The 16,882-nt window shown below is 36.4% G+C and overlaps 2 protein-coding genes across 2 annotated transcripts; both read right to left on the bottom strand.

Annotated features, from left to right (window-relative positions):
* Positions 1-5,516: 5,516 nt before the first annotated feature.
* Positions 5,517-9,773, bottom strand: LOC110683365 (phosphoribosylamine--glycine ligase-like). The gene is made up of 5 exons (XM_021859718.1): positions 9,446-9,773; positions 8,813-9,172; positions 7,751-8,124; positions 6,673-7,203; positions 5,517-6,169 (listed from the first exon to the last, which is right to left on the bottom strand). Exons 2-5 carry the CDS (start codon positions 9,150-9,152, stop codon positions 5,762-5,764), a joined length of 1,653 nt encoding a protein of 550 aa, XP_021715410.1. The 5' UTR covers positions 9,153-9,172; positions 9,446-9,773; the 3' UTR covers positions 5,517-5,761.
* A 3,353-nt stretch (positions 9,774-13,126) lies between these two features.
* Positions 13,127-16,424, bottom strand: LOC110683364 (probable protein phosphatase 2C 24). The gene is made up of 4 exons (XM_021859717.1): positions 15,753-16,424; positions 15,377-15,679; positions 15,158-15,263; positions 13,127-14,167 (listed from the first exon to the last, which is right to left on the bottom strand). The coding sequence occupies exons 1-4, from the start codon at positions 16,221-16,223 to the stop codon at positions 13,836-13,838; spliced, it is 1,212 nt and encodes a 403-aa protein (XP_021715409.1). The 5' UTR covers positions 16,224-16,424; the 3' UTR covers positions 13,127-13,835.
* Between the last annotated feature and the right edge of the window lie 458 nt (positions 16,425-16,882).

Genomic DNA, 16,882 nt, shown 5'->3' with positions numbered 1-16,882 from the left:
TTGGGTTGAATTTAGGTCGGGTCAATAACAAGTCGTGTTAATTTTGAGTCGGGTTAGTAAAAAATCGGGTTGAATTTTTGGGTCGGGTAAGTAATAGGGCTGGTAAAATTCGGTCGGCTCAATAACAAGTCAGGTTGAATTTGGGTCAGGTCAATAACAAGTCGGGTTGATTTCGGGTCGGGTTTGTAAAAGGTTGGGTTAAATTCAGGTTAGGTTAGGAATGGGTCAGGTTGAATTCAGGTCTGGCTAGTAACAAGTCGGGTTAAATTCAGGTTTTGACGAGTTAAAACGGGTTTGGGTCAATTTCGAATCAAGTAGGTTTCGTTGCAAGTTAATTAAATATGTCGTTGTAAACCGGTAAATTGGTCGTTTAAAAGCAAATTGGATGGTTCCACACACCCTATTGGACTCTCGTAGGGTATTAGGGAACATGGTAAACATTTCGGCAATTTTTATTTCCGTGCGAAAAAAAAGTCAAAAACTTCCAAAATTGAAGGCTAATATCCACGTTTTTTGAGAAATTTTGGAGGTTTCGGGGCCCAGTGTCGAAAAGTCTTGAAATTCTATGGGATACATCTCGGGGTCATATAATGCCGTTTGGAACCATATATGATCATTATTTGTTGTCATAAATGTTCGTGGTAAGCTTCAATTAATGAAATCGGTGCAATTTGTAAATCGGTAAATTGGTCGTTTAAAGGAAAAATTGGATGGTTCCACCCACCCAATTGGAATCCCGGAGGTTATTAAGAACCATGGTAAACATTTTGGCAATTTTTATTTTCGGGCGAAAAAAATTAAAAAAAATCAAAATTGAAGGCTAATATACACGTTTTTTGAGAAATTTTGGAGGTTTCGGGGCCGATGTACAGTCTTGATATTTTAGGGGATATATCTTGGGGTCATATAATGCCATTTGGAAACATAAATGATCATTATATGCTGTCATAAATGTTCGTACTAGGCTTGAATTAATGAAATTCGTGCAAGTTGTAAACCGGTAAATTGACCGTTTAAAGGAAAATTGGATGATTCCAATAACCCAATTGGATTCCCGGAGGGTATTAGGGACCCTAGTAAACATTTTGGCAATTTTTATTTCTGGGCGAAAAAAAGTAAAAAATTCCAAAACTGAAGACTAATATCCATGCTTTTTGATAATTTTTTGAGGTTTTTGGGCCCGGTGTCGAAAAGTCTTGAAATTTTAGGGGATACATCTCGGGGTAATAAAATTTCGTTTGGAACCATGTATGATCATTATTTGTTGTCATAAATGTTCATGGTGGGGTTGACTTTATGAAATCGGTGTCAGTTGTAAACCTGTAAATTTGTCGTTTAAAGGCAAATTGGATAGTTCTAGCCACCCAATGGGAATCCCGGACGGTATTAGGAAGCATGGTAAACATTTCGGCAATTTCTATTTCCGGGCGAAAAAAAGTCAAAATTTTAAAAAATGAAGGCTAATATCCACGCTTTTTGAGAAATTTTGGAGGATTCGGGGCCCGGTGTCGAAAAGTCTTGAAATTTTAGGGGATACATCTCGGGGTCATATAATGCCATTTGGAACCATATATGATCACTATTTGTTGTCATAAATGTTCGTGGTAGACTTGAATTAATTAAATCGATGCAAGTTTTAAACCGAAAAATTGGTCGTTTTAAGACAAATTGAATGGTTCTACTCAGCCAATTGGACTCCCGGAGGGTATTAGGGACCCTGGTAAACATTTCGGAAACTTATATTTCCGGGGTGAAAAAAATAAAAAAATTCTAAAATTGAAGCCTAATATCCACGCTTTTTGAGAAATTTTGGAGGTTTCGGGTAAAGCTATCAATTCAGGTAAACGGGTCGGGTTTGAGTCGATAAAAGTGGGTCGGGTCAACTCGGATTGGGTCAATTCGGATTAATTCCATAACCTATGCGGGTTGGGTTTGGGATGGGTCATGCTTGAATCGGGTCACGCCGAGTCAAATTTCTTATCGGGTTAAAGTCGGGTTCAGGTTAGATTTATAACATGTCGGGTTACATTCGGGTCGGGTGAATAATAGGTCGGGTTTTATTCTGGTCAAAACGGGTTAGGGTAATTCTCGGGTTCAAGTCGGGTTCGACTCAAGTCAATGATTTGCGGGTTAGAATCACGTCGGGTAATTCTCGGGTTTGAGTCGGGTTCGGTTCAAGTCAATAATTTGCGGGTTATAATCAGGTCGGGTCATTCTTGGGTTCAAGTCGGGTTCGGTTAAAGTCAATAACTTGCGGGTCATAATCAGGTTGGGTCATTTCCAAGTCGGGTCATTCTCGGATTCAAGTCGGGTTATGTTCAAGACAATTATTTGCAGGTTACAATCAGGTCAGGTCATTTTCAAGTCAGGTCATATTCGGGTTCAACTAACTATAAATAGATATTTATTATTTCTATCAAGCTAATTATTTCCTTTGACTATAATAGATATGGCAATATACTAGGGAACTATAGTCTATAATTTGGGAAAATAATTATCTCCTTTGACCATACAACAAATATATACTATATTTAACTCTTAAATTTGAGGATGATGCTCCTTTCTTTTGTTGGCCTGGACCGACTTGGTCTTTCGAGACAAAATGTTTTGATCAACAATAATAAGGTGGTCTAAATTGCATTTAAGGTGACTTGGGTTGAATTTAGGTTGGGTCAATTACAAGTCGTGTTGATTTCGAGTCTAGTTAGTAACAGATCGGGTTGAATTTTAAGGTCGGGTAATTAATAGGTCTTATAAAATTTTTGTCGGGTCAATAACAAGTCAGGTTGGATTTGGATCAGGTCAATAACAAGTCGGGTCGATTTCGGGTCGGGTTTGTAACAGGTTGGATTAAATTCAGGTCCGGTTAGGAACCAGTCGGGTTGAATTCAGGTCTGGTTAGTAACAAGTCGGGTTAAATTAGTGTTTTGACGGGTTAAAACGGCTTTGGGTCAATTTCGAATCAAGTCGGGTTGGTGCAAGTTGTAAATCGGTAAATTGGTCGTTTAAAAGTAAATTGGATGGTTCCACACACCCTATTGGACTCTCATAGGGTATTAGGGAACATTGTAAACATTTCGGCAATTTATATTTTCGTACAAAAAAAAGGTCAAAAAATTCCAATATTGAAGGCTAATATCTACGTTTTTTGAGAAATTTTGGAGGTTTCAAGGCCCAGTGTCGAAAAGTCTTGAAATTCTATGGGATACATTTCGAGGTCATATAATGCCGTTTGGAACCCTATATGATCATTATTTGTTGTCATAAATGTTCGTGGTAAGCTAGAATTAATGAAATCGGCGCAATTTGTAAACCGATAAATTGGTCGTAGAAAGACAAATTGGATGGTTCTACCCACCCAATTGGACTCCCGAAGGTTATTAGGGATCATGGTAAACATTTCGGCAATTTTTATTTCAGGGCGAAAAAAGTCAAAAAATTCCAAAATTGAAGACTAATATCCATGCTTTTTGAGAAATTTTGGAAGTTTATAAGCCCGGTGTCGAGAAGTCTTGAAATTTTAATGGATACATCTCGGAGTCATAAAATGTCGTTTGGAACCATCTATGATCATTATTTGTTGTCATTAATGTTTGTGGTGGGGTTGAGTTTATGATATTGGTGCAAGTTGTAAACCTGTAAATTTGTCGTTTAAAGGCAAATTGGATAGTTCTACCCATGGGAATCCCGGACAGTAATAGGGAGCATGGTAAACATTTCGGCAATTTTTATTTCCGAGCGAAAAAGTCAAAATTTTAAAAAATGAAGGCTAATATCCACGCTTTTTGAGAAATTTTAGAGGATTCGGGGCTCGGTGTCGAAAAGTCTTGAATTTTAGGGGATATATCTCGAGGTCATATAATGCCATTTGGAACCATATATGATAACTTTTTGTTGTCATAAATGTTTGTGGTAGGCTTGAGTTAATGAAATCGGTGCAAGTTATAAACCGGTAAATTGATCGTTTAAAGACAAATTGGATGGTTCTACCCAGCCAATTGGACTCCCGAAGGGTATTAGGGACACTAGTAAGTAGTAAACATTTCGGCAACTTATATTTCCGGGTGAAAAAAGTAAAAAATTTCTAAAATTGAAGGCTAATATCTACGCTTTGAGAAATTTTTGAGGTTTCGGGTCGAGCTGTCAATCCGGGTAAACGGGTCGAGTTTGGGTCAGTAGTAGTGGGTGAGGTCAACTCGGGTCGGGTCAATTCGGATTAATTCCATAACCTATGCGAGTCGGGTTTGGGTTGGGTCATGCTTGAATCGGGTCACGTCGGGTCATACTTCTTATCAGGTTAATGTCGGGTTTAGGTCAGGTTTATAACATGTCGGGTTACATTCGGGTCGGGTGAACAATAGGTCGGGTTCTATTCTTGTTAAAACGGGTTAGGGTAATTCTCGGGTTCGGTTCACGTCAATAATTTGCGGGTTAGAATTACGTCGGGTAGTTCTCAGGTTTGAGTCGGGTTCAGTTCAAGTCAATAATTTGCGGGTTATAATCAGGACGGGTCATTTTCAAGTCGGGTCATTCTCGGTTCTAGTCGGGTTCGGTTGAAGTCAATAATTTGCGGGTTTTAATCAGGTTGGGTTATTTCCAAGTTGGGTCATTCTCGGATTCAAGTCGGGTTATGTTAAAGTCAATAACTTACAAGTTACAATCAGATTGGATCATTTCCAAGTCAGGTCACATTTGGGTTAAACTAACTATAAATAGATAATTATCATTTTTATCAAGCTAATTATTTCCTTTGACTATAATAGATATGGCAATATACTAGGGAACTATAGTCTATAATTTAGGAAGATAATTATCTCCATTGACCATACAACAAATATATACTATATTTAACTCTTACATTTGAGGATGATGCTCCTTTGTTTTGCTGGCCTGGACCGGCTTGGTCTCCCTAGACAAAATGTTTTGATCAACAATAATAAGGTGGTCTAAATTGCATTTAAGGTGATTTGGGTTGAATTTAGGTCGTGTCAATAACAATTTGTGTTGATTTCGAGTCGGATTAGTAACAGATCGAGTTGAATTTTTTTGTCGGGTAAGTAATAGGTCTGGTAAAATTCGGGTCGGGTCAATAACAAGTCGGGTTTAATTTAGGTTGGGTCAATAACAAGTCGGGTTGATTTCGGGTCGGATTTGTAACAGGTTGGGTTAAGTTCAGGGGTTAGGTACGGGTCAGATTGAATTCAGGTTTTGTTAGTAACAAGTCGGGTTAAATTCGGGATTTGACGGGTTAAAACGAATTTAGGTCAATTTCACTTTAAGTCGGGTTCGATTCAGGTCAATAATTTATGGGTTACATTCGGGTCAGGTCATCTCTACGTTAGTTCATGATCGGGTTCGGGTCTCACATGCTCAGGTTAACTCGGGTCTATGGTTGGTTTCAGGTCGGGTTTGGGTCACCATTTTTTCGGGTTCAGATGGATCAGTTAATAATCGGGTTTGAGTCAATATTTCGGGTCGGGTCAACTTTTGACAGCTCTAAATCTTTTGCAGTGAAACATTTCAAAAGATATCAAGAATTGAAAGAAGAAAGACAGCCAAAGTTCAGGAATCGTTAGATCAATTGGTATAATGCTAAATTCTAAGATACAACATCTGGAGAATTTCGCAATCTCCATTGGACTTGACACAGGAAAGAAATCTAAACTACTCTGATCTGTAGTTGTTCGCTACCAAATCGAGGCGGGAGTCAAAATTCATGATTTATCCAAAATCTCTGATGGAAGTCAACAAGTTAACACCTCTAAGAAAATTGCTTTTGGGGGAGGGCTCTCCAGCCGATATCTTGCCGATAAAACCCTTCCGGCCAGTTAATTTTCTCAATAGCTTGATAGGCTCTATCCCTTGCCTCTTGAAGGTCATCCCCCTTGGCTGTAATTCCAAGAACCCTTCCCCCGACAGCAACCAAATTGCCTTCAGAATCTAATGCGGTTCCTGCATGAAATACTTTGACAGAAGGAGCAGCCTTTTCTGCTTCTTCTATATTACTAATAACAGTTCCCTTCTTATAGCTTCCAGGGTAACCATTGCTAGCCATGACTACCACCATTGCAGAACCAGGCGACCATTTTAAGGATACTCCTGTTAGCTTACCTCTACAAGCAGCAAGAAGAACTTGTGCCAGATCCGACTCCAAACGCATCATCAAAACCTGTCATATATACATGGAATTTGTAGAGAAAGGTTACAAACTTCAGCTTTGAAAGACTACTTGGCATTGTTTTTATATAGATGGCATTTTTTAAAATTGTGTTACAAACTTCAGTTATGTGAGAGACTAATTGGCATTGTATTTAATAAGTGTTACAAACTTCAATTTTCCAAAGAGTAAAGAACAGCCCCATCTTTCATAATAAGAATATTTCCATGCAAAATATTCCCATCACTACACACATCAAGTGATTGAGTAGTTTAAGAATTACTACTGTTCATATGGACATAGGCACCGTAACTTTTTTGAAGACTATTAGTCTGTTGGGTCAATTTGCAGCTATGGAAAAACTTTCATGTTGACAAATTATTCAGCCAAACCCAAAGCCCCAAGGAGATCATTTTCAAGTATTAAGGAACCGTAATCTAAGAATAGTTGTTAATGCACGTAAAATGGATACCAGAAATATAACAAATTGAGAAACGAATTGATAGAGTATTCACCTGGCATTCAGGGTCTCCAAACCGGACATTATACTCAATAAGCTTAGGAAGTCCAGATTTCTTTTCAATCATAAGCCCAGCATACAAGACCCCAACAAACTTGCAACCTTCTGCTGCCATCCCTTTGACAGTGGGAAGAACTATAGAATCCATCACCAAAGCCTGAAGTTCTTTTGTCAACACAGGTGCAGGCGAGTATGCACCCATTCCACCTGTGTTAGGCCCTGTATCACCATTTCCAACACGTTTATGGTCTTGAGCAGACTCTAGGGGAATAGCATTCTCACCATCCACCACTGCGAAAAAGGATGCTTCTTCTCCTTCCAGAAACTCCTCAACGATGACACGATTACCTGCAGAACCAAAAATGCCATTTACAAGCATCGAATCGACAGCTTCGTAAGCCTCGTCCAGCGACATAGCTACAATAACTCCTTTTCCAGCAGCTAACCCATCAGCCTTAATGACAATAGGTGCTCCTTGCTCTTTGATATATTGTTTGGCAGCAGTTGGATCGGCAAATGTTTGGTACTGCAGCAAGTCATCCAAAAATATATGACTAAGAAAAATACAAATCACACACAGATAAACCCCTGCAAAATAAAAAGAAAATAACAATTTATTATAGCTTAAGAGCACTAACTTATCAATATAAAGCCTACTATACTTCTTTGACCTTAACTCTCTGAGACATGACAATTTATGCCTAGCACCCATTACTGACCTCGCAGTTTGGAAAAACGAATTTATCACGAAAAAGTCAAAAATTGTTATTTTCAGTAAGCAACTGAAGCGCTCATTCATAAGAAACATTCATTTTAAGATTTCATTGTTCATGAAACACTAGTGCAAAGGTCTCATACATGACCAAAAGTCCATGACACTACATTGTCCTAGAATGGGTAATTTCTAGCATTGTCATCTCATACTGATGGATTTACTAATTCATACAAAGTATATGATAAGAACTTTTATCAAGACTAAAAAAAAAGGAGTTAACTATCAACTCATCGACCCAGATCAGACCAGCAAAGTTCATAGAATATCACAGTGAGTTTGAAAGAAAAACATGACTGACCTTGGCAGTGGGAATGTTGTATTTGTAGCACAAGCTCTTCATGAAATCCTTGGAACCCTCTAATGCAGCAGCCTCAGATGAAGGGCCAAAGGTTGGGATACCAGCTTTGACAAGGTCATTTGCAAGGCCAGAAACAAGGGGTGCCTCTGGTCCCACCACAACTAATCCAATTGCCTGTTTTTGGCAGAAAGAGATGACAGCTGAACTGTTGGAGGAGTCAACATCTGAAAGGCAAATAGCATCCCCTGATTTCGAAATCCCAATGTTCCCAGGTGTACAAAAGACCGCGCTACATGATGGCGATCGTTGCAAGGCATGGCAAAGTGCATGCTCTCTTCCACCTCCTCCAATTACCAGCACATTCACCTTCTCCTCTACAATGCCAATTAAAAAATCAGCAGGAGACAATATATGCAGTAATAATAGTGGAAGATAAGCTCAATATTAATGCACATCTATACAAAATAACAATATAAGTAGTAGTAACACATAACAATGGAAGATTAGCTCAATAAGATTGCAAAAAACATCCATGCATGAATTATATTGATAGAATTAAATCACAAACTCTTACATTAAGATAGAAAAAATGCATACAAAACATTCCATACTTCACTAAAAGCAATAACAATGATAAATATAGAACATATCCATACCTCTTCACATTCCTAATGTCAACAGAACTCTACAAAGCAAAATATTAAGCACAACCAATGTTGAACCTTGAACAAAACAAAACACTAACCACTACAACAGCATCGATAGCCCTTAAAAACAGCACAATCGCCATTAGCACAAGACGATTATGAGTAACTGAATGCTTCCTAAAATTTAACTTTCACTAATTAGGTCGCCATTTCTTTGTCCTCTTACAGTGTGAAGAAAAAGAACAAAAGACTCGACCTTCCACCCATCAACCAATCTCGCAAGTGATACCAATTATAACAATTTAATCCTAATTTTAAAAGCAAATACATCCACTTCCCAAATACATGACAAAAGTCAGTTTAATTACATAATACAGCTAAGATAATCACAATAAAGCTTGTAAAGACAATATACCTGCACTCATCTCTCCATTAGCTAAGCAAGTAACCACAAATGGATGCAACCCACCAGCTTTCTTTGAACCCATCATCGAAAAATCAAACCCATATACCTTATCATCTACTAAACCAAAGTGACCATTTCTACCATTATCAATAATCATATTGGAATTGAAACTAAATTTCTTCCCCATTGAAGATACTGATGAATTTGGTAGTCCAAAGGTTGCCTTAAATGGATTAGGCTTCATCTTTTCGCTAAACAACATAATCTTAGACCCTGAAATTTGATTCCACGAGTAAGAGCTACCACTATAAGTGGCAATACCGTAAATTTGAGATGCCCATGAGACCATTTTCGTCAACAATCCTTAACCTGAGAAAATTGGGGAAATTAACAATTTTTCACTCAAATAGCAGCATTGCCAGCATATTATCCAGAAACCCTACTAAAAAGAACTGAACTATTAACAATGAACTTAATTGTTTCAAACCCACATACTAAAACTAACTAAAATCAACCAAATTCGAAAAAACAGCTTTCAATTATTTTTACGAGTTAATTATACAAATAGGCCCTCAATTGTTAGGTACTCAATTTTTTTGAGAAATTGAAACTAGATGATGAAAAAAAGAATTAAAATTTTACCTCAGAAACTGCTTTAATGGAGAAAGTTGAGTGGCGCTTCAATGGAGAATGTTGGGTGCGCTTCAATGGAATTTGGCCGGAATCTTTCACTCTTTTTTTTTTTTTTTTTCTCTTTTTTTCTAAGGGATGAGTAATTTTTTTATTTCTTGAAAGCCAAAATGGTGCTTTATTTTATTGGACTGAGCCCAACAATCTACGAGTATATCATGGGCCGCATGAAATGTATTGGTTTCAATCATTTTGCAATTCAACCCAAAATCTTACATATAGTTTCAAACTTCTTTTTTGAAAGCATATATAATTTCAAACTTTATCAATGATTATATGAAGTATATTACTAGTAGATGAATAGATCAACTTCTTTGTTCAACTATCCAAAATAAGTTCAAATATCAATAATGGTTAATAAAAGTTACCTAAGTTTATTATGTAATTACTAATTAACGTAAGTTCTAATATGTTTAGATACGTTCAAATTAGCTCTAATAAATTCATTTAGACAAAAACACATCACTACATCAGGTACCTGTAAAAAAAATATCAGGTAATAAAATGCACTCTTAACGTCTTCATATAAATTATTATTAGTTACATTCGTAAACAACCATACCTAACAAAAGTCATCAAAAAATTTCCTATGTCTCAATTTCTCTTTCCAAAAATTTTGAAGCTTTCAAGTTTCAATGTATGGTCCAATGGTAGAAGTTTTTGTTTTGATTAGAATTTTGGTAAGCTAAAAGGGTCTATTAGCCAAATAATTCTTAGAAGCTTGATTAAGCAAATGATTATGGTCTAGACTTTCTAATTAAGGCTACATACATCTTACCCACCATATGAAAATCAGTTCTATTTTCTGCAATTGATATATACTTTTCATTTTTCACCCTTATTATTCAAAATTTTAAGGGCCCATTATAGATCTTTGAATTGACATTTACACCATACGTAATAATTCTTTCTTCTTCCTCCTCAAAAATAATAAATGTCGCAATTTATGTATTATTTTCTTAAAGTATGAACTAGCTTAGGCAAATTAGATTCATAAACAACATTTGTGCAACTGTACGTGCTAGCTCCAAAATAAAAGAAAGCGAAGACCTACATGCGCATTTTACTTGTATTACGTATTCACATTCTGTATGAAATTACATATACTGTACGGAGTACAAAATACTCCATATTCTCTTTTTTTTTTTTTTTTTTTTTTTTTTTTGAAGTATAGCAACTAATATTAAATTTTAGGATAACGCGTTTAACAAATTTAAAAAACTTTATGATTAATACGTATTTGTTTGAGAATGTAACACAAGAACTGGATGATTCTACATTTCAATTCTTACATTATTTTTTTTAATAGAGGTAATTAAGAGCTTGTTCACATTTATTGAACTGAACTGATTGGAGCTGAACTTAACTGAACTGAAATTAAGTAAATGTGAACATGCCTAAGCATGTGAAAGACTAGTGGAGTAGTGGGTAACAGATTGAAAAAACTTAATGTTTGGGATTTGTTTGAGAATATAACACAAGAACCTGATCATTATATTTTTCTTACATAATTTTTTAATGTTTTTTTAAAGAATAAGATTTAAGCATGTGAAACGAATTAAAAAAAAAAAAAACTTTATGATCGGGATTTGTTTGAGAATATAATACAAGAACTCGTTATAATTTTTGTTTAAAGTTAAGCATGTGAAAGTCTAATGAATAAGTCAAAGTGTGATAGTGGGAGAACGAAAAAAAAAGTAAAAGATTTGTTTGATTTTCTTCACATGGAATAAGGTGTTCGTTCTAACCAAATTCAATAAAGTTTGATATGTATTCTTTAGCCTGATCTAATATACTAATTTAAATAAGCTTTGATTGTATGCTAAGATAATATGCAAAATATAGATATATAGTCTAAACAAAAATTAAAAGTTAAGCTATGAATACTTTTAATATAATTTGATGTGATCCAGAATTGATTAGAGTTAGGACCTGTTCTGTTCAGTTTTATTTTATTTCAGTTTAGTTAAGCTCTATTCAGTTCAGCTGTTTTTAGTAAATTGAAACAGGTCGGTCCTAAGTTTTAGAGAATGTCAGAATGGTTCCTATAATAGTTAAAGTTGATGAATTTTGATATTGAAATTAATTATGAAGGGATCGCACTAAAAAATACTCCACTTGATTATCTCCTTTACTATTATAGATCATGATAAACCCTTCAATCTTTCAACTCAAATAATTAAGAAAGAGGCTTACACACTCTCATAGGCTCATAATAGAAGCCTATGTTGGAGAATTGAAACTCCAGATTAGAACAGTACAATATCAAAAAAATATACTACGTAAAAATTAATATAAATCTAAAAATAGAGGATTATTTAAATTAATTTACTTGAAATGCAGGAAATCTATAAACAGTAGATATAGTTATATATTCGTGATCTTAAATTGGTGGTTAGGAAATCATTTCAAATTAAAGCATAACTATAATAGCTAGGGATATTATTTTAGAAGAGGAATACTACCAGAAGTTGATGATGTGACTAATTATTTTACTCGTAATATTATGCTATGGTAGGTATTCAATTACATAATTAATTAAACAATATATCTTTAGTCCTATGATTATAGGCCTAAGCAGACAATTAATCAACTATGATTAAGATGTTTTAAATCACTCAATATAATTGCTACTATCAAGTGACGCGTGTAGCAAAGTTTGGTAGTTTCCTTAAGCTTGTTTGCCACCTGGAGACATACTATTCAGGCATTACAGCCCCACCAAACCCATAATAATACTTCTATGCTAATACAATACGGAGTAATACGAAACCAAACGAGGACATAAGAGATAAAGGGACAATTACTTGGTTAGTCCCTCCATCTCCCCCCTCCCCCAATGTTTGGGGTTTGATCCTCATTCTTGTGATACGGTGACTGTGTAAGAGAAATCCTCATATCTTATCGTTTATTAAAACAAAAAAGAATACAAGTAACGAAATGTTAGACTTTTTCCGAAACTCCAACAATGAAGAAAAGAAACGTTGTATTTGAAAACTCTTCCTCTCAAATATTGATCAGTATGAACAATACAAGCAATAACTCATTGATTGAGCTTACAAAATGGTTATTTTCTCACTCTTAACGTCGTTAATATAAGATAACTCGCGTATCAATACCAAAGATGTTTCAAATGGACTCTAAATAATTAGCATAGCCATATATACATATGTATGTAACCATAATCAAAGATGGAGGGAGTATAATAAAAGTATGATTTCCATACAAACTACAAAGCTTTTTTGACGCGTGCACTCTCGTAATATTTATATAGTTTAAATTTGCATCCACAACCATTACTAGTTGTAATAATTTAAATCAACTAAATGGAAAATAAAATAAAGTTGGTTCAAATATTTGGAGGTATTTCATTCATTCATTCATTTTTTTCCCCTTACAATATGAGACCCTCCCGCCTAACCCTCTTTAATTCTTACATCTCCATCACTTCTTCTTCTTTTTTTTTTTTTTTAAAATTGCTCTCTTTTCTCTCTCGAAAAACCTTAAACAAATAAAATCGACCACTAAATTAAGGGCATTTGTGAGAGAAAAGGAGAATAAAGCTACTTAACCAAATCTCAAAAAAAAAAACAAATAAAGTAATTCCTTGAAAAAAAAGGAGGGGATTTTTTAGTGGATTGCTAAACATCGCCCGCAAATCTCCACATAAAGCCCACAAATCTATATTGAATTTACCTTATTGCCCTAAACCTAAAATAAAAAAATCTAACCCATACTCACACTCTAATCACCCGAAAATACGACAATGTCGAGGCGGCAAGGTAAAGACTTGGCGGCCACAGCGGCGGAGGGAAGGACGGCTCACGGTGGCAGGATTTTTTTTAAAAAAAAAAAAATAAAAAAAAACAAGAAGTGGTGGGGCGCCTGGCCAGGACGCCCAGCCCCTGGTGGTGGCGTCTGCTCCGGCCGCCGGAACCAGGGGGCTGGCGTTTGACCTGGACGCCTAGCCACGGTTGCGGCGTCCCGGCCAGATGCCACCGCAATGGTGGCGGCGTCCTGACCAGACGCCACCCCTACTTTTCGTAATTTTTTCCCCGGATTATCTCGCTTTCCGGCGACGATGATGGCTCTCCGGTGTCCCTCGGCAATCCACTCCAGCTCCACATTCTTCGTGAGAGGGAATTACGGTTTCGGTAAAAATTAAAAAAAGGGCAAAAGAGTCAAAGTAAAAATAATTGTGGGCTTTATGTAGAGATTTATGGACGATGTTTAACAAATCCCATTTTTTAACCCTCTTCCATTTCCTTCCATTTTCATTTTCTTCTAGCTACCTAATAGTATGATGATTTGTTTTCGCTGGAGGACACCCGTTACGTTGTTACTAGGCATCCTTCCTTAGATCAATCACGACAACACTTACATTATCGGTGCTGTGCCTTGCTAGAGCCAACTTCGTAAGCAGCATTGAAGCATCCGTACATGCTTTATCCGCCATTGCTTCACCAACACCAGTGATCTGTTCAACATCCGGGGTTAATGTCGCTGGTGGCACCTTGCCTCTTAAGCACATTCTTGCCACACCACACGCGGTGTCGTTTGACACTACATCCCACAGCCCATCACTTGCTAATATCAGACAGTCATCATCTACTGTTCGGTCCATTATTGTTACCTCTGGCTCACAGCTCACGTATGGCTTCAAATAGTTATCCCCTACAACACAAATGTACTGCATTCTTAGCAAACAAAATCAACAATGTGGTACATGAACAATTCAACGCTCCAAATTTATTTTAAGTGAATATTATTCCTAACAAGTTACGAAGTATAACCTTATTCCGGAGGACATCAATCAATCTAATACTAAGTACTCCGTTTTTTTTTTCTTGACGGGAATTCCAATAAAATTAATCAATCATAATAGATTATTTTCATTTTTAACTTCTAACCTAGAAGTAGTTAAAATTAATAACATACTGTATGTCATAAGGAGTATTAAAATAAAACTTGTACTTTCCGGAAATAGAAAATTAAATATAATAATTATACTCTGTATTATATATTGGATATTTTAAATAGAATTATTATTACTTTGGCAGAGTTTTCATGCCTTATCATTTTTAGGGCCACTAAAAAAATTACACTAAAATATCCAATACGGAGTATTATTATAATAAAACCACTCTCACACACTCGTGTACTTCTTTCTTTGGTATTGATCTACTTTATACTTTGTGTAATCCGATTTAAACCTTGGCATTATAGGGAAATCATATCTAAATCATATCGCAATAGATTTACTATACTATGTACAAGAACCATTTTTTTTTTCTTTGTTTAAAAAGTACTAATGAAAATAAACATTAGAGATCCCTAACTATGTATAAGAATTGATAAGAACGTATATGTGACTATTATTTCCGAACAAAAGAAATACATCAACCGGAACTAGAAACGGGTTATAGGGATGATACTAGCAAATTAGCAAAATCCCCCAGGCCCCTCCCCTTCCAAATTCACGAGGAAAACTTTTGATTGCCTCTCTGATCCTCGATCATGTATCACGTGAGCTAAAAAACTCTGCTCCATTTTTCAGTATTTCACTCAATTTCAAATTATTTACACCTATAATTTTCATTTTTTGGCAAAAAAAAAATAAAATAATTTATAAAAAAAGGTGCAACAAAAATAAAAAAAACTCACCAATGGCTCTAGACATGGCGAGCACCCCAAGAACCCGAGCTCCATCCCAATATATCACCCGACCGCCGGCTTCTTCGATCCGGTTCAACTCATCCGGTCGGTCCGGCTGTTAAAATTATTTACAATATCACGTTAATTCTTTTTCCTTTTATTTTTTTTAAACTGAAACAACGTAACCACCAAAAAAGAAAAAAACAGTAATTGATGAAAGTGACGGACCTTGTGGTCGTCGGAAAGAGGGAAGGGTTCGCCGTTACGGCAAAGAACGGCGCGAGAATCACCACAATTAGCGACGATAATTTTATCCGGCGTAACAATGGCGACGACTGCGGTGGATCCGACGGCGTCGCATTCAGGCGTCTGTAATTCACACCTACAATTACCGATTACTCCTTTATTCCACGCGATCGCTTCTTTATCCATTCTACTGAAACTTCTCTCCATTGCTAACTTCCATTCTGGTACCGCCACTAACTCCTCCTTCACTAGCTCGTGCAGTCTCTCTCTACACCTCATCGCCACCTGTCAATTCAATTAACATTATTATTTTTGTAATTTTAATAATTATTGTGAAAGAGAAAGTAAGGTGACGTACGTGAGAGCAGCCATGGCCGTCGTAAACGCCGAAGTAATGCAATTCCGAGGAGGAGATATCGGAATCGGAACAATTTTCTGATCGGAAAAACGAAGGATGAACAGCAATAGCATCTTCCATATCTCGACGCCTTCCACAAACAGAAGCGACGCCAAATTTCGGAACTAAATTCTGAATATTATAAATGGAAGATTCATAAAACGACGTCGTCGAAGTTTCATCTTCTTCCTCCGACAATTTATTATTATTAGTAGTATTATCAGTACTAGAACTAATTATATCTCTAACACGATCATCAGAAACGACGCTAGTTTCAACAGCGTTAGAAGTGCATTCTCTGGAAAACGAAGACGACGCGAAATCTATCCTTTGACGCTTAGTTCCGTCGATAATATCAGAATCATCGTCGTCTGTTACAGGATTATTACTGTTGGACACTCCATCGATGAATTTAAACCGTCTGATTTCCATCCTACGTCTTCTAGCAGCTCGAGAAGAGGTGGATTCACATACGGTTGAAAGTACTGGATTGTGAGTATTCTCTCCTGTTAGATTATGTAAATAATCTAGTATGTAATTAGTTTGTAAATTACTAGTTTAGCCTTAACCCTAACCTAGCTTACGCTTGTATTATATATTGTTTCATGATCAATGAGAAAGGCACGGCAAATATTCTCTCATGGTATCACGAGTCTAGGTTTTTCAATCCAAAACCCTACCTCTCTTCCGCTCATCTAATCTTCTTCTTTTCTTCTCTAATGGCTGATTCTAGCAAGCTACATCCGGCCACACTTGTTAGCAACATCAAGACATGTATTCCGGTTACTCTGGATTACAAGGGCACTCAATACAACCTTTGGAGAACTCTCTTTCAACTTCACTGCCGCGCAAATATGGTAATTGATATTATCATTCCTCCACTGGTTGATCCCTCTGCTAAGAAACCCGAACCTTCTGCTGCTGAATTGGCTTTCTCGCAACGTCTTGATGACCTTGTCCGTCAATGGATATATGGGACAATATCCATTGATTTGCTCAACACCATTGCCGACCCCGATGACAAAGCGGTCGACGCTTGGAAACGTTTGGAGAATTTCTTTCTAAATAACAAGGCTGCTCGTGCTATGACC

This window comes from Chenopodium quinoa, unplaced genomic scaffold (assembly GCF_001683475.1).
Source record: "Chenopodium quinoa cultivar QQ74 unplaced genomic scaffold, ASM168347v1, whole genome shotgun sequence".
NCBI lineage: Eukaryota > Viridiplantae > Streptophyta > Magnoliopsida > Caryophyllales > Amaranthaceae > Chenopodium > Chenopodium quinoa.
Note: the sequence above shows the minus strand (reverse complement) of the source record. Positions and strands in the feature narration are given on the sequence as shown.